General features: G+C 44.3%; 1 protein-coding gene across 1 annotated transcript in view; it reads left to right on the plus strand.

The window, feature by feature from the left end:
* The window catches only part of MIPEP (mitochondrial intermediate peptidase), a gene marked incomplete at its 5' end in the record, with an annotated part of 144,406 nt that overhangs the window by 77,314 nt on the left and 41,819 nt on the right, over nucleotides 1-25,273 (plus strand). The window contains 2 exons of the mRNA XM_079721694.1: nucleotides 3,449-3,523; nucleotides 6,111-6,230. Coding sequence (XP_079577820.1) covers nucleotides 3,449-3,523; nucleotides 6,111-6,230 — 195 coding nt within the window. The remainder of the gene's footprint in view (nucleotides 1-3,448; nucleotides 3,524-6,110; nucleotides 6,231-25,273) is intronic.

Raw genomic sequence — 25,273 nt, forward strand, 5'->3', positions numbered from 1 at the left:
AAGCCCGCGTACCGCAAAAAAAAAAAAAAAAAAAAAAAAAAAAAAAAAAAAATTGTATATAGGGGATTCCCTGGTGGTCCAGTGGTTAGGATTTTGCGCTTTCACTGCCATGGACCCATGTTCAGTCCCTGGTCAGGGAACTAAGATCCCACAAGCCGTGTGGTGCAGCCAAAAAAAAATTGTATAGAACTTAAGTTCAGTGTGGATGTTATTTAAATTTTGTTCTACTTTATCTTTGTTATTAATTTTGAAAAAGGCAGTACTTTCTAAGGGAGTAAATATATAATTCCCTTCCGTGAGCTGAAGTACATTTATTAATTCCAGTTGACTAACGGCCCAACTAGATTAAAAAAAAAAAAGAACATCCATTTTCCTGTTTACACCACACACAATATAAATGTATTATTTAATTTGTGATTTGATCGGTTAATAATCCTTTCCTCTGAACTGTTCTGTTAGGACAGTATTTACCTTCTAGTTAAATGTTTCCTTACATTTTTGGTAAACATTCTTTGTATTCACTACTGTATGTACAGTGGGCCTTGAATACATAGTTTGGGGAGGGTTTTTTTGTACTTTTTATTTTGAAATAACTGTAGACTCATAGGAAGTTGCAAAAAGTAATCCAGGAGTCCCATGTAACCTTCATTTCCCCCAACATTTTATAGAACTGTGTAGCACATGTGGGTTTTCTGAATATGTAATTGTTTATTTTCCTTTTTGGCCGTGCCACTTGGCTTTGTGGGATCTTAATTCTCTGACCAGGGATCAAACCCAGGCCCCAGGCAGTGGGAGTGTGGAGTTCCAATCACTGGACCATCAGGGAATTCCCTTGAATATGTAATTTTTTTTGTCTTTTTAAAAAAAAATAAATTTATTTATTTATTTTTGGCTGCGTTGGGTCTTCGTTGCTGCATGTGGGCTTTCTCTAGTTATGGTGAGTGGGGGCTACTCTTCGTTGCGGTGTGTGGGCTTCTTATTGCGGTGGCTTCTCTTGTTGTGGAGCACGGGCTCTAGGCGCACGGGCTTCAGTAGTTGTGGCACACGGGCTCTAGAGAGCAGGCTCAGTAGTTGTGGTGCATGAGCTTAGTTCTTCTGAGGCATGTGGGATCTTCCCGGACCAGGGCTCGAACCTGTGTCCCCTGCATTGGCAGGCGGATTCCTAACCACTGCGCCACCAGGGAAGTCCTGAATATGTAATTTTTGATAAACTGTTTTCAGTTGTCTTTTTGTGCTCTTTTTCGTTGCATCTTTTGTTTTATTGTAAACCTGACCAGGAAAGAATTAAGCCTCCTTAAATTTGTCCCTTTGTTTGCCCTTGCTAGATGGGTTTGAATCTTGGGAGACACTGGCCTCAAAGTAAGCTACTTACAGATGAAAGGGGTCTGTTGGGTTTGGTTCTTAGACCCAGTATTGGCATTTCCTCCTCACTGTCTCCAGGCAGGACTTGTAAACCTTACAGAGAGCCGGGACCACGGCTGTGGACGCCTCTCCACTCCCCGCTCAGTGCCTGGGCCTTCCCTCCTGACCTTGCTCCCCATCCACCTCGACCCCCTGACCTGCCTCGCTTCCCCCTCAGTCCAGCCCCAGTCATGCCCCGGCTGCTCACTCTGCTCTGGCTGAGGTCACTGGTGGTGTGTGTGTGTGTCACTGGTCCCCACTCCTGGCCCCCTCCTACGGCGTGTCTACACTGCAGCCAAAGGATCTTTTCAGAACACAACTTAGCCCAGGTGACTTCCTTGGTCAAAACTCACCGGTGGCCTCCTGCAGGATCTGAGGGTGGGCACCCCGTCCTTGCCTGGCTGAGCCCCCAGGCCCCTCTGCTCAGGGCCCTTCTCCCTGTGGCCCCCCCACCCGGCTTCATGCCTGTTCACTTTGTAGGTCCCACTTCTACCTTGTTCCCTCAGTCAAGCCCTTCTAGGTTATGGTTTCGCACTCATGTGCAGGGTTTTCCTTCCTCTTGCTCGTTGTAGCTCTGTTTATGGTTCTGCGCACATGGGCAGTGCTGCTGGGACCCCGGCTCCACCTCCTTCTGTCCCTCAGGTCTAATAAAGTGCTTGCCCCCAGGAGTTTCCATTGTTTGTTGATAATCCTTCCACACAGTACGATTTTTTTATGTGAAAATAAAACCATTAAAGCTTTGTAAAGCATGAAAAACCCAAGTGCAGCAGCAGTCCTGTCAACAGAAGGTATAATATAAAGTAAGGTTTAAAGAAAGCTGAACATCTTGATACAAGCTGCTGGCGTGTATGACTTCACTGAACCTTGACTTTTTTAAATGCTGTTGCAGGAAATTTTCGTTTTATGTCGGGAAAACCCAGGCCTTTTCCCTGCACCAGAAGTTACACTGTGCAGCTTCCTTCAGTCTGTGTCTTAACTCTTGAAAAATTGCCTTTTTTGGCTGGTTTGCTTTTCGTATGCCAAACGGAAAGAGAAGAGAAAAGGCCTTATTGTCTGAGCCTTCATCCCGTACTACAGAAGTCAGGATCATTCTTGTGTTAGTTCACTCCTGCTGCAGATACGTACTGTCTGCTGTGTGCCAGGCACTGTGCTAGGCCCTGGGGAGATATCTGTATAGATACATAGACACAGATGTGCACACATGTGCACACACGCGGCAGTGCCTGCTTCCCCTTCCAGCTCACCAGTGGTTAGTCTATACAGCTGTAGTGCAGAGTAACCTGCCATAAGTCTCTTACATAATTTGTTTCTCTTTAGAAGGGCTTTTAACTTGATTTATATTGTAAATAGAATTGTATAAAATGGCAGCTGTCTTCAGTAAACACCAGTATTAATGATTTTAAAGTAGAGTAAGATTGGCTACAGCACTTCTTCAGCTACATTATTAGTTTATTTGTAAGAGAATACGTGATGTTATATGATTACGCCTAATTAGTCTCGGAGAGGAAGCCCTAAATTGTATAGGGACATTAATCAGACTGAGTTTCCAAGCCCTGCAATTCTTTCAGGTTGGAAAATAAAAGAAGGCACAGTTCATTATCATGGTTATTTGTCAGGATATGTGTTTGGCTCCAGAACTGACTGGCACCGTGGACTAGAGTTTATTTCTTGACTTTGTGACCTTTGATTCCTGTCATCAGTCATTACGTGCTCTTAAAGGTCACCAGAGCACTTGAACGGACTTTCATTGCTAACAAAGGAACAGAAAAAGCACTAACTTTTCCTAACGTTTTAACTAGAGTTTTAAAGAACAGTGCCAATGTCTGACTTCCCTACAATCCTGTATTTTCATGTACAAACCCCTATTTGATAATTACCACTTTCTGAAATTCAGTGGAATGTATTCATCCTTTATCTTGTCCTCGAAAATATTTCAAAGTTATTATTAAACCAAAATGAAATTGTATCATTTGATGTTATTTTTAACCTTCCTGCCTCAAAAGTACACAGTGCAGTTTACTCACATACATATTGTTTTGTTTTTCAGTCACTGCCCAGAAATATGGTGTCTCGTCTTTGCGAATCTAAAAAGGTTTGTGCAGCAGCGGACATGCAACTTCAGGTGGGTGTGTGCCTTTGTTCTGAAGTTTTCCACAGATATTATTCAAAATAAATGTATAACTTTAAATTCTTGCCAGTGCTACCCATTTATTATAATAATTACGCTTCCAAAACATCTTTCGGCTGAGTTCAGAGAACTTGACCTTGACTAATCATTTGGTCTTCCAACCATCCTTAGGAAGTAGGTGTCAAATAAGGTTATTTCCCAATTTCAGTGGAAAATCAAAGCGTGGAAAAGTTTTACCTGACTTCTTCTAAATGGTACATTTCAGCAACCAAGTTATATCTTTTTGTTCACTTTGTATCTTTTTTTAAATTTGTGGTTTTAGATGTGAAGTTTAAACAGTAATGACTTAGTTTTTAGTAAAACTCAAAGCCAGTGTTCCAGGTTTCCAGATAAAGACGAGAAACATTTTATAAACCATCTGGATGTCAGGTCTGTGTGATACCAGATGTTTAGGTTATTTGTAATTTCTGAGATTGTTTATGGAATTCTTCCTCTTCATCAAATCTTGAGTGTTATGTAAACACAGCCTAAACACCCATCTTTCATCTCAGGCCGTATTCACTTTCTTATGATCCAGTCACCTGTTTAAAAGTGTAGCCACTATTGAATTGCTTTATAGGTGTATAAAGTTCAGTCCCTAGAAAGTAATGAATGTGCTCTGTTTTTTTGGGCCTTAAAATACACGTTTCAGTGAAGAAGATGCCTGCTATAGACGAAACCATGGATTAACATTATTTAGTGTCTATTTGTATCACACAATTGCAAAAAGATTTCTGGATTATTTGAAAGGTTAACCTTACTTGGCAGAAGTCTTCTGATTGACTGGTGTCTGTCGTGGGAGTCCCACCTTTTAAAAGCCCGTGTCCTGGCATCCTTTGCAACACTTGTTCCAGTGATTTTCTTCTAAAAAAGGAAAACCAACCTTTCTGTACTTCTGCCCCCCAAAAAGAACAAGGAGAGAAAGGGAGGCGGGCGTTGAGAAGCCGGAGGAGCAGGGAGGGAAGGAAGCTCCCGCCCGAAGGGCCGCTGTGCTGCTTTCCTGTCACACAGCCGTCCCCCGAGCCGTGGGGACAACCCAGGGTGGAAGGGAGTTGCTGCAGATTTCTAAGCGGGTATCAATAGTGGTTTTTAAATTGTGCCTTTTAAATTTTTATTTATTTATTTTTTGGTGTGCATTATTTTAAAAATAGCTCCTGTTTTTCTGCAGCTCTAAGGTTCTTGGTCCCAAGCACGCAGGACCCCCTGGGTGGGCTTATCGCTTAGAATTGTTTGGTTCGTCAGCAAATGAGCATGAAATATTGGGGTGGCCAAGAAGTTCGTTCGGGTTTTTCTGCAACGTTACATCTTTTACAGAGAAACGCGAACGAACTTTCTGACCAACCCAGTATTGTTACTCGTTACAGAACATAGAATGGAAAGAGCTGTACTTAGTATATGTTTAGAGTTTGCCAGTTAGAGCAAAGCAATATTTAGGAAATGTCTGTATTTTTCCAGCAAAGGTTTAAACTTGACTTTATAATTTAGAACCATAATTCTGTATCTAGATGAAGCCAGAAGTTAGAGGTCATTTAAATTTTTTCTTTTATACACACTAATCCTCACTTCTTTCAAGTCAACAGCTGCACATTCTCTACAAATTCCTATTTTGAATCCGAAAGATATGTAGCGGAAACTTAATCACATGACAATATTTTCCTTTAAAATAAAACATTTTCTACTTGCTTGCTTCAGGTAAAATTCAAACAATGTTAATAAATTGTCAGATGTTGCCGTGAAAAAGCACTTTACTTTAGGTTTTCTGCACAAAATTTAGCTTTCAGAGCTTGGTAAATACGCAGCAGGGTTCATGTTTAAACTCCTTCCAATGCTTTACTCTCCTGTCATGTTTCAGTGGCCTCTGTCCTCTCCTTGGAGGGAAGTGAGCCTTCCCTGCCAGTCACCTCCTTAAGTCAGGGTCGCCCCGCCCAGCAGCTGCTTCCTCTGTGCCCTGACAGCAGGGCTGGGGTCGGCCTCGGTCCTGGCCTCAGACCCTCCGACAGCTGCTCCTGAATCCTTTGTGACACCCTTGCTTCCTCACCTCACTTCACCCCGCCTTGCACCTCTCATCGACAAACTAGGATTCTCACCCTGTCATTTCTCTCATTTAATGATATCAGGATTCTAGGAAGAAGCCAAACAGTATTTATTAGCTCCAGGGGGTCACAGGTTATAGCTTAATTTTTTCATATTTCCAGCTATATATATATATATTTTTTCCATATATGTGTGTGTGTGTATATATAGTTTTGTGGTCACAAATTTAATTTACTACACTGTACAGAAAGAGTACCTTATAGATAGGGTTCAAAATTCTTTAATATCCTTAATCATGAAGAGGTTGAGAGCTTTCCTTTTCGTCATTAACATGGTCTTAAATGTGGTATGAAATACAAAATACATCTCAAGCCACATACACTTATACTTGTGACTGCCCAACTGCGACTTGCAGTTATTATTCTGGTAGACTTGTAATATCTTTGGTCCCCTGCATCATAGACGTAAGCGTGGTACCCAAACTAAATAGGTGCGTTCTCCCGTCCAGGTCTTTTATGCTGCACTGGATCAGCTCTACCATGGGCAGCATCCCCTGAGGAGCTCGACCACAGACATCCTCAGGGACGCCCAGGAGAAGTTCTACGGCTTACCATACGTCCCGAACACTGTGAGTCTGGCGTGCCGACCCTGCTGTGTGCCATTGAATGGGTGTACGTGTCAGGTGGGCGGGGTGTGAAATCCTCTCCTGGATGTTGAGGTTTCCTGCGGGGCAAATGCTAGAAACGCCGACTCACTCACTGCCTCCAGCCGTCCGTTTACATGTACTTATTTTCCTCCTGCCGGCAGGATTTTTCTAGATTCCTGGGGAAGTGGGCTATAAAAAGGCCCTCGGAGTTAGTCTGTGTTCTTTTTCATTATTTATTTGTGACGAGAAGAACTAAGATGAACGTGATGATCGGTCCCCAGCCGCTCTCACTGCAAAGAGAATCCACGCTGATTGAGGACCTGCTTGTGTCGGGACCGTGACGGGCGTCATGCGGTGCCCTGTCGGGATGGAGAGCGGGCGCGTCGCCACCATTCGCTGAGGACTAGGTGCCAGACTCCGTCCGATTGCTTGGCAAAACCCTGACTCAGAAGGACCCTGTGAATTCGATGCTTGCCCGTCACAGGGGTGCATGGGGGGCTTGTGCCAGTTACGTGTCTTGTCTAGGGTCATGTGGGTAGTGAGCGGTGGTGTTGGGATTCCCACCCAGCCCTGAAGCCGTGTGTTCTCATCAGCCCAGTTTCCGTGAGGAAGCTGCGTGGTGGGGAAGAGTGTCCCTGGGTCCTGGCACGAGACTGGCGCTTTCATATCACTTGGGACCTCAGGTCCAGGCGATGGGAACCCGACTCCTAGTGGCCTAAGCAGAAAGGGTGTTTATTGAGCCCCGTGGCTGGAAGGTGCAGGGGTCGGCCTGTTTGGTTGCCGGTTAGCTGGGTTGAGTTAGTTCTTACACAGTATTGTTAGAAATGTTTCTCCTTCCTTGGTCTTTCAGCTGTGTCTTTCTCTGGATTTGTCTTGTTCTTAGGGAGGTGGCCCTGACTTGGTGGCATGGTGGTCACGAGAGGGTCCAGCTTAGCCCATCTCATAGAAAGAAAGCTCATTTGAAAATGCTCTGTAAGCCGTAAAATGCCAAATAAATGTGGTTTCATTTGTTACAGTGTTGGATACCAGCATGTGTTGTGCTGAGTTTAGGTTAATCAGTAAACTGTAACTGTCCATTAGATCTTCAGGTCCTAATACTCGAACATGTGGGACTGTTCATCTTTACCAGACAAGGAAAGTCACAGGAAATTTCATCTTCATAAGACTCCGTATCAGCAGTGTTTGATTGTCATAGAAGCTTCGTCATCTATTTGTGATACATAATGCTAGTCACACTACCTACCTATTTTTGACCATATATAGAAAAAATTTATTGTTCCAGTGTGTGTACTCTTGTGTACTTGAATTATCTATATTAGTGAAAATCTGTAATAATAATCTCACTGTTCATCAGTGGAATCATAATAACAATTGCCTACATTCAGAGAAAAAAGACATTCTTTAAGGGTGTTTTCCAGTTTATGGAGCATTGCCCGATCCACGTGCTTTCGTGCCTGTGTGGTTTTGTGCTCATTTTATATTCTTCTTTGTTAGCTTTAAAATCAGTGTGACTTGATCTCCACATGGTTATATCACCAGTGGGTAGTAAAGTTGTAGGGACACCAAAATTAGGAGGAACTGGGATGCTTTCTGAAGCCACTTCAGCTTGGCCGAGTTGTTCACCCCCAGCTTTCTTTATCTTAAGTCTTATAACAACTGAGCTGTGTCTCTTTTTAGAAGAAAATCCAGGAAATTCCCTGGTGGTCCAGTGGTTAGGATTCAGTGCTTTCACTGCCGTGGCCTGGGTTCAGCCCCTGGTCGGGGAACTGAGATCCTCTAAGCCGTGCAGCATGGCCAAAATAAAAATAAAAACAATGTTAGAAAAATAAAAAAGAAGAGAACTCAGATTTCCTCACCATGCAGGTTTCTTTTGTGTAGTAATTAAATATACAAAGATGAGGTGACATTGGTACCCAATTCTGCATCAACTATCAGTAAATTATTTTTAGTTTAAAAGGAAGGATGTTGTTATTAAGTCCACTATCCTTATTCTGACTCCTTTGAGAAAATATAAAGGTTTATCTCTTCACTGGGATTGCCTCCCCCATTCATGGTCAGTAGCTGTAGCTCTTTGTGTCAGTTGTTTTTGGAGGTCTTTAGAAGAAGCATAGCTACATTTAGAGAAAAAAGGCATTCTTTAAAGGCTTGTCTTTTTTTAACGTCTGAGAGTTTAGATTTGCACAAGTGTTCTGTTCTTCCTGCGTAGCAACTTCGGCCTCTCATCCATTTGTCAACTCATCATGAGACCCGTAACAAACCTTCCTGTAAACATAGAGAATAAGACCAGGGTGCTCGTTGGAATTCTGCAGTGTAGTATCCATCAGGACAGTGAGACAAGAAGAAAAGATAGAAGCGCTGGAAAGGAAGATACAGAACTGTCAGTATTTGCAGGTGACGATTGCTGAGGAAATCCACAGTGTGTACAGGTAAATTAGTAAAATTAATGAGAAGTTAGCAACTTTTCTAGATAAACAATATATAAAAATTTAATCCATCTCTGTTTACCAGCAACAAACAAAAAAATTGTAAATATACCATTAAGGCAAGAAAAAAATATAAGGTGGTGCCTCCCCAAACACTTCTTTAAAAAGCCTATTATCTTTAATTTCCGGATCCTAAATAAACGAAGAACTGCACCATATTTATAGATAGGAAGATTTGATATAAAAACAATATCACTTTTTCTCCAGTTAACCTGTACACTTAATGTAATGTGATTCTCCTCGTTGGCTGGCTTGAAGCTAACGAGCTGAGCGTATGATTTTATGTGGAAGCGCGACGGCCAAGGAGCAGCTTTGAAGGACAGTGGCAGGTGGGTGGGCTTCCCCGTCGGGATCAGTACTCAGAGGAGGCTGTAGGAACTAGGACAGTGTAACGGTGCTGCGGGGGCTGCAGGGACAGACGGTGGAGCGGAGCCTGGAACCTGAAGGCTGGCTCAGCACACGTGCGGCCTCTCGACCAGAAGCTGAGTAACACTGCGGGTCTGTGGGCCGAGAAGAGGTTGGCTTATTTTAAATGGTGCTGTCGCTGTCCATCGTCCATATGGAAAAGACGAAACTTGGATCTGTCTCATGCTGTGAGAAGTCAAGGTTTAAATTTGTAGAGATGATGGGAGTGTCTTTCTGACAGCTCCTTTCTGTTCCTGCTCAGACCCGCATGTCATACAGACAACACAAAAGACATTAACTGTAAAACAGAAGACTGATACATTCCACTGTATTAAAAGTTGCGTCTTCTGTTCATCAAAAAACCAGGTGAAAAACAAAAGCTACAGACTGGAAGTAGAGGTTTTCAACACATGTAACTGGAAAAGGATTTTTTTCCTTTTAAAATTAATTAATTTTGATTGTGGTACAAAAAACGGCATGAAAGGTACCATCTTGAACCATAAACAAGACGAAAAGACAACCCTCAGAATGGGAGAAAATATTTGCAAATGAAGCAACTGACAAAGGATTAATCTCCAAAACATATAAGCAACTCATGCAGCTCGATATCAAAAAAACAAACAACCCAATCCAAAAATGGGCAGAAGACCTAAATAGACATTTCTCCAAAGAAGATATACAGATTGCCAACAAACACATGAAAGGATGCTCAACATCACTAATCATTAGAGAAATGCAAATCAAAACTACAATGAGATATCATCTCACACCAGTCAGAATGGCCATCATCAAAAAATCTACAAACAATAAATGCTGGAGAGGGTGTGGAGAAAAGGGAACACTCTTGCACTGCTGGTGGGAATGTGAATTGGTACAGCCACTATGGAGAACAGTATGGAGGTTCCTTAAAAAACTACAAATAGAACTACCATAAGACCCAGCAATCCCACTACTGGGCATATACCCTGAGAAAACCATAATTCAAAAAGAGTCATGTACCAAAATGTTCATTGCAGCTCTATTTACAATAGCCAGGACATGGAAGCAACCTAAGTGTCCATCAACAGATGAATGGATAAAGGAGATGTGGTACATATACACAATGGAATATTACTCAGCCATACAAAGGAACGAAACTGAGTTATTTGTAGTGAGGTGGATGGACCTAGAGACTGTCATACAGAGTGAAGTAAGTCAAAAAGAGAAAAACAAATACCGTATGCTAACACATATATATGGAATCTAAAAAAAAAAAAAAAAATGGTTCTGAAGAACCTAGGGGCAGGACAGGAATAAAGGCTCAGACGTAGAGAATGGACTTGAGGACACGGGGAGGGGGAAGGGTAAGCTGGGACGAAGTGAGAGAGTGGCATGGACATATATACACTACCAACTGTAAAATAGATAGCTGGTGGGAAGCAGCCGCATAGCACAGGGAGATCAGCTCGGTGCTTTGTGACCACCTAGAGGGGTGATAGGGAGGGTGGGAGGGAGGCTCAAGAGGGAGGAGATATGGGGATATATGTATACATATAGCTGATTCACTTTGTTATACGGCAGAAGCTAACACACACTGTTAAGCAATTATACTCCAATAAAGATGTTAAAAAAAAAGTAGGTATAATTTTAGACATTTAGCCAAAAAGAAATAACCATCTTGGAAAAGACGGTGCCTTGAATGCACTGCATAAGATGACCTCGGCGTTCGTTGGGGCATGCGGTGAAGCTGTGTCAGGATGCTGTCTCACTCTCAGCCGTCTTGTGACAGAGAAAACCACAGACGGACCAGTGCTGGCCAGGCTGTGGAGTCACAGTCACACGCGGGCAGAGTTGCGTTCGCCGTGACTACTTGGAAATCAGCGGGGTGTCATCTCTTAAAGTTGAGGATGGACCCCGTGACCCAGCAGTTCACCTCCTACATGGAACCCAGAGAAAGTGTTGTCTTACGTCCTAAGCGTTGAGGATAGGAATGTGTACAGCAGCACTGTTTGTAAATGGGGGGGAAAGGAGGGGGCTTCTGGGAAGAACCCACGCGATTGTGAGCACAAAAACAGGTGAATGATTTCGGGCATATTCATCGGCTGGGATACTGTGCAGCAGGGAAATCGCGATGATGAGCTTGAGAAGCAAAATGTAAAGTAAAGAAAAAATGAGCTTCAGGAGAAATAGATTTTGTGCATTTATATAAAGTTCAAAATCATGCAGAACTAAGCAGTGCATTAGCATAGATCTCTACATACGCAGTAAAACTATAAAGAAAACGAAGGCATAGTAAGCCCAGAACTGAGGCAGTGCCTGCCGCTGGAGCCGGGAAGGGGAACCAGAAGTCTTAGAAATAGTTCATTTCTTAAACTGATTAATAGGCCTGTGGTTGATAAATTGGTCATTCTGCAGAATATAGGAATATCTTCTTGGTATGTAGAACGTACCCTACACGTTAAAAGGCTGTTTGGGCTGCCGTGTATGGGGTAGAGAGGGGTTGGGGGACCAGCTGGAAAGTTATTCCCGCGTCGGGACAGCGCTGCTGGCAGCCCTGGCGGGGGTGGGGGGGTCAGGCGGGTTTGGGGACCGTGTGGAAGGTGGGGAGCCTGGCGGGGCCGGGGCGGGAAGCTGGGTTCAGGGCGACTGCCAGGTTCTAACGTGAGATGGACGGGAGGCTTCTCGAGCCCCCCGAGACCAGAGGAGGGGCAGTTTTCCCCTCAACTCATCTCCAGAGATTGTTTTTCTCCAATGAATCATTTTATTTCCTCAATTAAACAATGAGAAAAGGAAAATGTAATTTATACGACAGCCTACAGCACCTTACGGCTTTCCGATGCATCGTGCAGCTGGTACAGAGGGTACGCTGGGTACTGGTTATCATTTCCAGAGGCAGGCTTCTCCCCGGAAGGGTGGGTGAGGAAAAGAGGCGCCTTCGTTTTCATCGGGCCCTTGCTGGGCTGTGCCCTCACCTGGGCCAGCATCCCTGGGGGCTGAGCACCCCTCAGGCGCAGCTCGCTGACACTGTGAGGTTAGGTACAGGAGGAAGAGGCGGCTGGGCGGGCAGAGGAGGGTCAGAGGCCCGGGAGCCCACAGACCCCCTTGGTGCTGGTGCTCCCGCGGCCCCCGGGGGTGGGAAAGGGTGGCGTCAGTGAAACAGCAAGACGGGAGGGGCGCAGACGGGAAGGCTTTAGTCTGAGGTGAGGATGCTGTTGGTTCCATGGGTCTGAAGGCCAGGAAGCAGATCCTGGCGGGAGCCGTGTAGATTTGGGAGGCGTTCACCTACAGAGAGGATGCTGTGAGCTATGGAGGGGGACAGCGCCCCTGAGCGGGGGACCTGCAACAGGCGGCACACCCGGGTCAGCCGGTGTCGGTGGGGAAGATCTTCTGATTGAAATAGCTTTTTCTCAAATACCAGCAAAAACTGAAAATTTAAACGTATTTCCTGTTTCTACCACTACTACAGTATAACGCTGTGCCCTTTTCTATTAATTTAGGGTTACATTGTGCCGCGTGGCTTGGGCCATCAGTTGTAGGACATTTATCGTGGATGTGTGTTGTGAGTTCCCAAAGAACAGACTGATAAACTTTCATCAGACAGCTCACATGTGACCTGAGGGCTTCCCGTCTTGAGACTGCTCAAGGTTTCCAGCAGATTCTTAAGCTGGTGTTGCCGCTGTCATGATGATACGTGCAAGGACAGTGGCCGCTAGTTAACCAGTTGGGAGTTGGAGTGCAGTCAGGGGTGACCCGGTCGTTTGTCCAGTGTGCTCACCCCGGTCAACGTTCATTCACGCGCCGCCCCTGACCCCGGAGGGCTGAGCCTGCAGAGGGGAGGGAGCGGGAGAGGCTGGGGGCAGCCTGGCCGTGTGCGCTTGCCTTGTGTTACCCTTTGGTTGGTTTTTCAAGAGTCTCAAAAAGAAAAAAGGTAACAAAAACACTCGCCACGAGAGGACGTCATTTGTCCCCACGGTTGGGGTGCGCCACCGCTAGAGGATATTTTCTCTCCTGCTCACTGAAGAACTTCTTTCTTCAGAATATGTATGTGAGTGTGTATAGAGATCCGTGCAGATACCTGACATGTGCATTCAAGCACATGAAGAATTACAGTTTTATAGCTTTAATTTTGAATGTATATTTCAAAGCTCTTCATAGGAGATGTCACAAGTTCAGTTCATAATAAAATTGTATCAACTTATTGACTTTATGTGGCGTCAAGCATTAATGAGTTTATTTTAAAAGCTCTAATTTTAGATTAACTGATAAAACACTAAGATAAGGAAATATTATCAAATGATTTCTACTATCTAGATTAAAATGGCAATCAGATGTTTTCTTACTAGTTATTTTTAAAGAAACCCTGGTGAGAGAAAGCTTTGATCACGTGGGAGCCTTTGTATAGAAATCCGAGGTCTGCTTTTGACCTTTGGCTATTCTTACCTCACACTTGCTCAGATGTTGGTTCAGAGAATGGCATAAAGGTCTCTTTTTTTCAACGTGTATAAGAAAAAATACTGTCTATGAAACAGTAGAACTAGACCCCATGGTGGTTAAAAGTTCATCATTTTCTCTCCAGAGAATTCAACTTATTTGGTAGAAATTCTCATTTCTCCTATTTAGCTCTTTTTCCCCCTGGGGAAGAAGTTACATTTCCTCCTATTCTTATGCCCTGGCTCTTGTACAAATGAAAAAAGTCTCCTGGGAGGTAAAGGCATGCCCAGGTGGCACAGTTTGGAGTATCTGATGTTGCTAAGCAAATGTTAGATTAAACAAAACAATATTTATTTTTTTCTCTATCTTAAATACAAAGACCATATGGCACATATCTAGAAAAACCTAAGTGGTTAATTGCATGTTAAATTCCTTTCCTCTTTGGCTGCATAAACAACTGAGAAAATATTTACCTTCTCTGTCATGCTAGATTTATTTATGACTTTGTAACTAAAACACAGAAGTGTTATAAATTGAAACTTTAATCTCACAATTGACTCACTTTCTAAAAATTTATATGGTTTCAGTTTGTGGGACAGCTGCAACTCTAGATTTCACTGATTTAAAACATGAGGAAATTATGTGACTACCCGGTTGTTTTTATAATGTAGTCCTTTGAGCCAAGTCACCGACTTTCATTTTCATCTTGGTTTTCATGAATAATGCTATGCTTTTTTTTTTTTGCCTGCAAATTCACATAGAATTCACATAGAATTCACATAGGCTAGATAAAATGAAATTTAAAAATCCAGGATATTCATTTGTTCTTTACCAGGTAGACTTTGCATTTTAAATAATACACGTGTGTCTTGTAGATTTGATGCTGTTTACATTTCCAGAAGCTTCCGCCCTAGTGATCGTCTGAGTGAGTCATGTTCTTGTCCATGGTGAGCGTGGGCAGGATGCAGGGAGCTCGGGGCCCAGAGGGCTTGTCCTGGTGTCTTTTTATACCTGTGCCCCTGGGACTCTGGGGGCAGCACCAGCCCCCTGTAAGAGGCCTCCGGTTGAGTGATGCTCATCTTACATTTTAACTGTGTTTGAGTCATGCATGCATGTGACCAAAAATCAGAAGGCGTGAAAGGGTTTGCAGCTGGTCTCCCTCCCACTCTGGCCCCGTCCCCTGGGACACCGTGTCCCGTTGTTCTCTCACACGCACCTGAAGATGGAACCAGCTCCCACAGACACAGAGATGTGTCTCATCTGCCTCTGCTCCGGGTGGGCAGTTAGTGAGCAGCCCTTGTCTCTGCAGCGAGACCTTTTCTCAGTGCGCCCTGGAAACCCTTCGGGGGTGGGCCTTCCCGCCGCGGTCCTGTGGGTCCTGCACTCTGGCCTCAGGCTGCGGCGCGCCCCCTGCCCGGAGCCCGCTTCTCTTCTCCACACTCACCTCCCCGGAAGGGCCGCTTCTCCAGGCCCCGTCCTTCCTCTGTCGCACAGGCTCACAGAAAGCAGGTCTGCCCTCCCTGTCCTTCAGCCCACGTTCTCATTTCTTGATGTCATTTGACTAATTCCTGTCGTCCCAAATGGAGTGAAATTCCCTAAGAGCAAGGCCCATTCTCATTTATTCACCGCTTCTCCAGGGCCCCGCACGGTATGCAAGGTACACGCCCAGCAAATATTTATTGAAGATTTTTCTAACCTTTTTATTGGACATAACTTACATACAGTGTACAAATCCTGATGTACAGCTCCATGAATTTTTATATACGTACAGACGTTTGTAACCACCACCCAGGTCAGGAGACCAGCATTTCCAGGACCTCAGGAGGCACTGACCCCTCAGTCATGCACCTTCCCCCACGAGGTAACCCCTAGGATCTGCCTGTTTGAGCCCCGTGCAAGGGCTGTCGTGTGGTTTGTACTCTTGGGTCCTTGGTGACCCAGGTGAGCACAGTCCCGGTAGAGCCGTGGGAGTGAAGGCCCAGTGAGTGCGGGTCAGGACAGGACGGAGGGCAGGGACTTGGGGACGCTCGGGTGGTTTCCTGCGGGGGGAGAGGAACGGGGCTTGGAGGGGGCGTGGGGCGGAGAGGCTGTTTCTCTGTTGGGTTTCATTTTGGTTTTTAAGGAGAGAAATGACCCGCAGAGGCTGGTGGGAAGGATCTGCAGAGACTGACAAGTAACGCTGCCTGAGAGTGATGGGGACGTAGCCGGGGGTGGGTCTTCCACAGACGCGAAGGGTCAGCCTCGCCGGCGCACGCGGGGCACGCGGGGCACGCGGGAAGAGGCCCGGGCCCGGAGGGGCCGTGGTGGACGTTCCCTTCGGGCTGCTTTGTTCTGTGGTTCAGGACCCGGGCCTTAGGGAGTGAGTGGGGACATGGCGCTGTTAGCTCCCGAGACGGCGTTAGGGGCCCGGGGCCCACGGGAGGCAGGCGAGGCCCGCCGGGCCACGGCAGGGCCGTGGGGGCTCAGGCGCTGAGCTCTGGCCAGAGCTGTGGCTCTGCCACGTGGGTCCGGTGGCACGGGAGGAGGTGGTGGCCTTGTGCAGAGCTGTCCTGATGACCCACCGTGGGCTTGCCGGGCAGAGAGAACATGAGTCCCGGGGTGGCGGGCTCAGCGGGTCCCGAGTCCCGGCGGGGTCTGGGACCCGCTCCTAGAGTGAGGGAAGGGCCTCGGAGACAGCGATGGCGCAGGCGTAACCGTGGGCGCGAGACGAGTTGGGGCCGAGGACGGCGTCCCCCAAGGAGAGGAAGAAGGCCAGGGCGCCGTGAGCTTCCTGTCGCTGCCGTCACAAGTCTCTGCCCATTTAGTGGCTTAAAGCGGCACAGGCGTTTCTCCTCTCACGGTTCTGGAGGTCAGGAGGCCGAAACGAGCCGTGGGCTGAAGTCACTGTGCCGGCAGCCGGCCCCTCGGGGGCTCGGGGAGGCTCGCTCCTGCACGGCCGCTCCTGGAGGCCGCACGGCTCCACCCTTGACCTGCCTGCTTCCCTCCTGCAGGGACGCGGGCGGTGGCGTTCGGGGGCCACCCACGTAACCCGGGTGCTCCCGCAGCGTCCTGTGAGGGGCAGGTTCTGAGGCCGGGGGAGGGGCGTTTAAGGACTCGCTGTGCGGTCGCCGGCGTCCTCAGAACTGCGACAGGAGCAGCCTTGGCGAGAGCGAAGATGAGCAAGGGGTGGCCGCAGCCGCGGGAGCGGGGAGCTGGGCGGCACCGGGGCCTCCCGTCCAGGCCGGGGGCCCGGGGTCGGGGCCGAGATCGCGGGGAGAGCCAGGTTCCTGTTGCAGCAGAAGAGTGGAGGGGCCGTCAAGCGGGCAGGTGGAAATGCAGGCGGTTAGGCTTCCGAGAGCGCAGTGGAGAGTGGGCGGGAGAGAGGGGAGGGCGGGGAGTGGGACCCACGGGGGGGGGGTCATGTGGCCCCCGGAGCCGGCAGGGCGGTGGTGGTGGCGGAGCAGGAAGCGCTGTGGACGCAGAGAGCTGTGTGCGCCCGCCCGGCTGCTCTGTCCTCACAGTAGGTTCCGCGGTGGGATTGCTGCGCTGCAAGTCACGCACAGTTTATTTCCCGCACGCGTGCAAAGCTGAAGTCCAGATAGCGTTCCCCTGACAGTTTGATAGGCCAGAAATGCTGTAACTTATTTTTACTTGTAATTCTTTTATTACCAGTAAAACCAACATCTTCCCCTATGACATTTTTCCATCTGTATGGAAGTTAGGGGGTGAATTGCCTATTTTTGTCATTTTCCCATATTTAGGTTGATCTTTTTGTTACTGATTTTTATAGGAATGTTAACCTTTTATCTTTTTTGTTGTAAGTATTTCCTACATCTTGTTATTCAGCTTTCAACTTCGTTTGTAATGTTTTTTTTCTTTTACCTTTCAGAAGGTTTTATTGTCAGTTTGCTTGATGGTGGTGATTGTTGTTTTTAGTTAAATCAGGCTTTTCTCTGAGTTTCCTGTCACGCTTAAAAATAACTTGCTAGCCTGAGAATATTTAAATTTTTGCCAATGATTTCTTCTAGACTCTTGTGGTTTTATTTTTTACTTTTAAATCTTTGATTATTTAAGCTTCTAGTGGTGTAAGGTATGAGATTCGGAACCAGCTTTACTTTTTCTAATTGGTTTTTGAAAAACCCACTTTCCCCACTGGTTTGAAAAGGCCTCCTTTATGAGATGCTGAGTTTCGTACACAAGATTTGTGTCTGAGCTTCCGTTTCAGGGCTCTTGCTGAGAGGCTGGATAATCATTTGTGAAGTTTTTTGTTGATTATCAGTTGTTTTTTTTTTGTTTTTGTTTTTTTTACACAGTTGCCTTACTCTGTTATGGATCTGCTTGTTCCTATAACACCATTTTATATTTACTGGTCTTCTTAGAAGTGCCTCATACATCTTGTTAAATGTATTCCTGTTGTATGACTGTTTTTTTTTTTTTTTTTGCTGTTTTGAATGGGTCTGTTAGTCTCTCTTTCCCACTTCCTCTGGCTGTTTATCATTGGCACATGGAAAGTTATTTATTTTAGTTTGTTGATTTTGTGGCTGGCATTCTTAACACCGACTGCTTTGACACACATTCACTGGATTTTGGAGGTTTTCCAGGTACCGCTCTCTCTCTCTCTCTAAATGTGTAATTACATGGATCGATGAAACCTCACAACATGTATAAATAATGTTCTGCTGCCCCTTTTCAGTATTTCTGTGACCCTGGTGTCCTTCACTGGTCCAGTGGCTTGAACTTTCACAATCGCACCAAGTAATACTAGGGGCGTGGAGCATCCTGGTTGTGTTCACGGTCTCAGTGGCATATTTCTGGTTGGATCGGTGATTTGAAAGCGAGCCAGCACGTGTGTTTGAGACTATTCCTGGATCAAGAGCATGTATTCAGATTATGAAGGCAGGAGTGAGGCAGTGAGGTGTGGACACAGGCAGGGAGGCTGCAGTTCTTGGGGGCGGGGGGGGGTGAGCAACAGAGGCTCCCCCGAGGGTGAGGTCACCCCACGTGGTGGGTGATGCAGGCGCGATGCTTGTAGGGACCTCTAGGCTCAGATGCCCGCTCGGGGGCCTCAGATGTTCCTCTGTGACGGTGAGCTCTGACCTGTGTGGTTATTGTGGAGAGGGAGTGAGATCATGCATGTCAGAAGCACTCAGCCCAGTGCCTGGCACGTACTGAACACACAACAAATGTTAAGTATCCTTGCTGTTACTATTCTTGTCAGTGTAATACATGATTATTGAAAGGGGGTATTTCAATGATACAGATGGTGTGCGGGAAAGATAATTTCATCAGTTGCATGTAGGATGGCTGAGAGCAGAAGCAAGTTAATACATTACAGCAGATGGACATCCCTGTGTGTTCGGCATTGTTTGGTCAGGATGTTGAGGCTGATCCCTGCTCCGCAAGGACAGCTGTGGGCCAGGCCACCTGAGTCCCTGGAGTAGCGTGCCCACGGCCATGTGCTCCAGCACTGTTTCCCCGACCAGGTTATTCATGTATGAGAATAGTTGACCTTGGAGTCGTTTACATCTCGATTTGTAATGTATATAATTAATAATTATGAAAGCAAGCACCCAGCTAGTTGCTTTATTTAATACACTTTCTTTTCAGGTCCCTAACTGAGTGATGACGTGATCATTCTTTTCACATGTGTATATTTTTTCAAGTCTCAGGGAAGCTTTGAAATACTTGCTGATTTATGGAGAGTAAAAAGTGAACCAGACTTTCTCAGAACATTTAGAAAAATTCAGACACTTAAAAGCTAAAATCAAACAATATTTGAAATGATTTATACAATTTCAGCAATAACTTTTTTCCACTTAAGCCAGCGCACAGTCTAAACAGCCCTTTCATGCTCAGTCCTTTAAATGAAAGCAGTGGAGGTCTATAAATCAAATGATTGTTTACATTTATCTCGTAACACTTTCTCTAACTCATTTTCCCTCTTAAAACTTAGTATATCCTCCAGAACCAGTCCTATATGGAATTTAAATTAAAGTGAATAAGTAAATACATAAGAAGATCTTGGAGAATAATATCCAGCCACAGCTTAGTTTACAAAAGCACAGTATCGCGAGAAAGCAGCGTGACGGCAAGTGCTGCCGCGCGGGCTCGTTTGAAATGAGGGAACCACTGTAGGTGGTTGGTCTTGGGGGTGAGAGAGTAACCAGCCCCGTCTGTCACTGGGGGAACCACGGCCGCTGGTCCCGGGAGGAACCACAACACTTCGACCTGATGATTTCTGATAACCTCGTATTTGAAACTGTTTACTCGTAAGTTGCAGACATCGCTCCCACGTACCTTCCCCCAGCTTCCCCGATGATGATGTCCAGTGCTAGCATGGTACGTCGTCCAGTCCGGGAAGCGACGCTGGTACGGTCCTTACTCGGTAACCTGAGTTACTTTCACGTCTGCGTTTGCTCATTGTGGTCAGTCCCGAAACTGACTGTCCTTCGTTTTCCAGGGTGCTGCGCCTCAGAACGCTTACAGCTCATGAGCCTAATCTATAACCTGCAGCTCCTTCTGTTCAGTTTAGAGGATGACCAGGCTTCATGATCACCCTGGAGACAGGACAGTAGAAGCAGGATCAGGAGATACTGGCCCATCATCTGAGAGCCTGCTTTCTAATCACTAGCGTGTCGAGCACTAAATGCAGAGCGCTGCGGAGAGGGGCTCTTTATCACCTGCTTCCCTGTTGGGGGAAATCCACTATCTTAAGATCACCCATCTTAAGCTTTTTCATGTGTTGTTATATCCTTGGCATCTCTCTGTACTTACAGTAGCACTGATTTTCTTATCAGTGTCTTTGAACTGTTAACTCATTGACTTTCAAGCATTCTGACCAAACCCACAATACAGAATGCTTACGTTGTGGTCCTTTATAGAAATGTTTATGTACGTTTAGGTATGTAAAACTGAAGAAAAAGTACCACAGACTAAAAGTTACTCTAACTGTGTGCACTGTACTCTAGTATTTTCCCTTTTTTTAAATTTTTTAAAATGCTCATTGCAACCTGCTGTGTTGGTTTCACCAACCACTGTAGAACATGGCCTCACGGTCTGAAGAACACTATGTTAACTGACCTTGTCCCATTCTTTGGCTTATTCTACCATTCTTTCCCAAGTCAACCAGAAGACCTTTTCAGAGAGAGGTGCTTTACCACGATGTCATTTAGAAACAAACTACGACTCCCATTTGATCCCAGCCCCGCCGTTTCTCCTCATGTGGTACTTCATTTGACAGACATTGTCTTTTAGGAAAGATACGTGTCTGTATAAGATAGTGTGAAAAATGACATGATGCAGTCTGGGATGCTCTATTGTAGAGTGTTCAGGTTTGCCTCAGGGAGTATGAAATAACCTCTTACCTGGGCTTGGTCACTTCTTTTTTTTTTTTTTTTTTTCCTTTATTATTATTTTTTTTGGCGTCTCCCTCCCACCCTCCCTATCCCACCCCTCCGGGCGGTCACAAAGCACCGAGCTGATCTCCCTGTGCTATGCGGCTGCTTCCCACTAGCTATCTACCTTAGGTTTGGTAGTGTATATGTGTCCATGCCTCTCTTTCGCTTTGTCACAGCTTACCCTTCCCCGTCCCCATATCCTCAAGTCCATTCTCAAGTAGGTCTGTGCCTTTATTCCTGTCTTACCCCTAGGTTCTTCATGACATTTTTTTCTTCTTAAATTCCATATATATGTGTTAGCATATGGTATTTGTCTTTCTCTTTCTGACTTACTTCACTCTGTATGACAGACTCTAGGTCTATCCACCTCATTACAAATAGCTCAATTTCGTTTCTTTTTATGGCTGAGTAATACTCCATTGTATATATGTGCCACATCTTCTTATCCATTCATCTGATGATGGACACCTAGGATGTTTCCATCTCCGGGCCATTGTAAATAGGGATGCTATGAACATTTTGGTACATGACTCTTTTTGAATTATGGTTTTCTCAGGGTATATGCCCAGTAGTGGGATTGCTGGGTCATATGGTAGTTCTATTTGTAGTTTTTTAAGGAACCTCCATACTGTTCTCCATAGTGGCTGTAACAATTCACATTCCCACCAGCAGTGCAAGAGTGTTCCCTTTTTTCCACACCCTCTCCAGCATTTATTGTTTCTAGATTTTTTGATGATGGCCATTCTGAGCAGTGTGAGATGATATCTCACTGTAGTTTTGATTTGCATGTCTCTAATGATTGAAGATGTTGAGCGTTCTTTCATGTGTTTGTTGGCAATCTGTATATCTTCTGTGGAGAAATGTCTATTTAGGTCTTCTGCCCATTTTTGGATTGGGTTGTTTGTTTTTTTGTTACTGAGTTGCATGAGCTGCTTATAAATTTTGGAGATTAATCCTTTGTCAGTTACTTCATTTGCAAATATATTCTCCCCTTCTGAGGGTTGTCTTTTGGTCTTGTTTATGGTTTCCTTTGCTGTGCAAAAGCTTTTGAGTTTCATTAGGTCCCATGTGTTTATTTTTGTCTTTATTTCCATTTCTCTAGGAGGTGGGTCAAAAAGGATCTTGCTGTGATTTATGTCATAGAGTGTTCTGCCTATGTTTTCCTCTAAGAGTTTGATAGTTTCTGGCCTTACATTTAGGCCTTTAATCCTTTTTGAGCTTATATTTATGTATGGTGTTAGGGAGTGATCTAATCTCATACTTTTACATGTACCTCTCCAGTTTTCCCAGCACCACTTATTGAAGAGGCTGTCCTTTCTCCACTGTACATTCCTACCTCCTTTATTAAAGATAAGGTGACCATATGTGCATGGGTTTATCTCTGGGCTTTCTATCCTGTTCCATTGATCTATCTTTCTGTTTTTGTGCCAGTACCATACTGTCTTGATTACTGTAGTTTTGTAGTATAGTCTGAAGTCAGGGAGCCTGATTCCTCCAGCTCCATTTTTCGTTCTCAAGATTGCTTTGGCTATTCGGGGTCTTTTGTGTTTCCATACAAATTGTGAAATTTTTTGTTCTAGTTCTGTGAAAAATGCCAATGGTAGTTTGATAGGGATTGCATTGAATCTGTAGATTGCTTTGGGTAGTAGAGTCATTTTCACAATGTTGATTCTTCCAATCGAAGAAAATGGTATATCTCTCCATCTATTTGTATCATCTTTAATTTCTTTCATCAGCATCTTATAATTTTCTGCATACAGGTCTTTTGTCTCCTTAGGTAGGTTTATTCCTAGATATTTTATTCTTTTTGTTGTAATGGTAAATGGGAATGTTTTCTTGATTTCACTTTCAGATTTTTCATCATTAGTATATAGGAATGCCAGCGATTTCTGTGCATTAATTTTGTGTCCTGCTACTTTACCAAATTCATTGATTAGCTCTAGTAGTTTTCTGGTAGCCTCTTTAGGATTCTCTATGTATAGTATCATGTCATCTGCAAACAGTGACAGCTTTACTTCTTTTCCGATTTAGATTCCTTTTATTTCCTTTTCTTCTCTGATTGCTGTGGCTAAAACTTCCAAAACTATGTTGAATAAGAGTGGTGAGAGTGGGCAACCTTGTCTTGTTCCTGATCTTAGTGGAAATGGTTTCCATTTTTCACCACTGAGGATGATGTTGGCTGTGGGTTTGTCATATACGGCCTTTATTATGTTGAGGAAAGTTCCCTCTATGCCTACTTTCTGCAGAGTTTTTATCATAAATGGGTGTTGAATTTTGTCGAAAGCTTTCTCTGCATCTATTGAGATGACCATATGGTTTTTCTCCTTCAATTTGTTAATATGGTGTATCACGTTGATTGATTTGCGTATATTGAAGAATCCTTGCATTCCTGGAATAAACCCCACTTGATCATGGTGTATGATCCTTTTAATGTGCTGTTGGATTCTGTTGGCTAGTATTTTGTTGAGGATTTTTGCATCTGTGTTCATCAGTGATATTGGCCTATAGTTTTCTTTCTTTGTGACATCCTTGTCTGGTTTTGGTATCAAGGTGATGGTGGCCTCGTAGAATGAGTTTGGGAGTGTTCCTCCCTCTGCTATATTTTGGAAGAGTTTGAGAAGGATAGGTGTTAGCTCTTCTCTAAATGTTTGATAGAATTTGCCTGTGAAGCCATCTGGTCCTGGGCTTTTGTTTGTTGGAAGATTTTTTATCACAGTCTCAATTTCAGTGCTGGTCTGTTCATATTTTCTATTGCTTCCTGATTCAGTCTTGGCAGGTTGTGCATTTCTAAGCATTTGTCCATTTCTTCCAGGTTGTCCATTTTATTGGCATAGAGTTGCTTGTAGTAATCTCTCATGATCTTTTGTATTTCTGCAGTGTCAGTTGTTACTTCTCCTTTTTCATTTCTAATTCTATTGATTTGTCTTCTCCCTTTTTTTCTTGATGAGTCTGGCTAATGGTTTGTCAATTTTGTTTATCTTCTCAAAGAACCAGCTTTTAGTTTTATTGATCTTTGCTATCGTTTCCTTCATTTCTTTTTCATTTATTTCTGATCTGATCTTTATGATTTCTTTCCTTCTGCTAGCTTTGGGGGTTTTTTGTTCTTCTTTCTCTAATTGCTTTAGGTTAGGTTGTTTATTCGAGATGTTTCCTGTTTCTTAAGGTGGGATTGTATTGCTATAAACTTCCCTCTTAGAACTGCTTTTGCTGCATCCCATAGGTTTTGGGTCATCGTGTCTGCATTGTCATTTGTTTCTAGGTACTTTTTTATTTCCTCTTTGATTTCTTCAGTGATCACTTCGTATTAAGTAGTGTATTGTTTAGCCTCCAAGTGTTTGTAGTTTTTACAGATCTTTTCCTGTAATTGATATCTAGTCTCATAGCATTGTGGTCGGAAAAGATACTTGATACAATTTCAATTTTCTTAAATTTACCAAGGCTTGATTTGTGACCCAAGATATGATCTATCCTGGAGAATGTTCCATGAGCACTTGAGAAAAATGTGTATTCTGTTGTTTTTGGATGGAATGTCCTATAAATATCAATTAAGTCCATCTTGTTTAATGTATCATTTAAAGCTTGTGTTTCCTTATTTATTTTCATTTTGGATGATCTGTCCATTGGTGAAAGTGGGGTGTTAAAGTCCCCTACTATGAATGTGTTACTGTCTATTTCCCCTTTTATGGCTGTTAGTATTTGCCTTATGCATTGAGGTGCTCCTATGTTGGGTGCATAAATATTTACAATTGTTATATCTTCTTCTTGGATCAATCCCTTGATCATTATGTAGTGTCCTTCTCTGTCTCTTGTAATAGTCTTTATTTTAAAGTCTAGTTTGTGTGATATGAGAATTGCTACTCCAGCTTTCTTTTGGTTTCCATTTGCATGGAATATCTTTTTCCATCCCCTTACTTTCAGTCTGTAGGTCTGAAGTGGGTCTCTTGTAGGCAGCATACATATGGGTCTTGTTTTTGTATCCATTCAGCCAATCTGTGTCTTTTGGTGGGAGCATTTAGTCTATTTACATTTAAGGTAATTATCAATATGTATGTTCCTATTCCCATTTTCTTAATTGTTTTGGGTTCGTTATTGTAGGTCTTTTCCTTCTGTTGTGTTTCTTGCCTGGAGAAGTTCCTTTAGCATTTGTTGTAAAGCTGGTTTGGTGGTGCTAAACTCTCTCAGCTTTTGCTTGCTGTAAACGTTTTAATTTCTCCATCAAATCTGAATGAGATCCTTGCTGGCTAGAGTAATCTTGGTTGTAGGTTGTTCTCCTTCATCACTTTAAATATGTCCTGCCAGTCCCTTCTGGCTTGTAGGGTTTCTGCTGAAAGATCAGCTGTTAACCTTATGG

This window comes from Hyperoodon ampullatus (genome assembly GCF_949752795.1).
Source record: "Hyperoodon ampullatus genome assembly, chromosome: 16".
In the NCBI taxonomy this organism is placed as follows: domain Eukaryota; kingdom Metazoa; phylum Chordata; class Mammalia; order Artiodactyla; family Ziphiidae; genus Hyperoodon; species Hyperoodon ampullatus.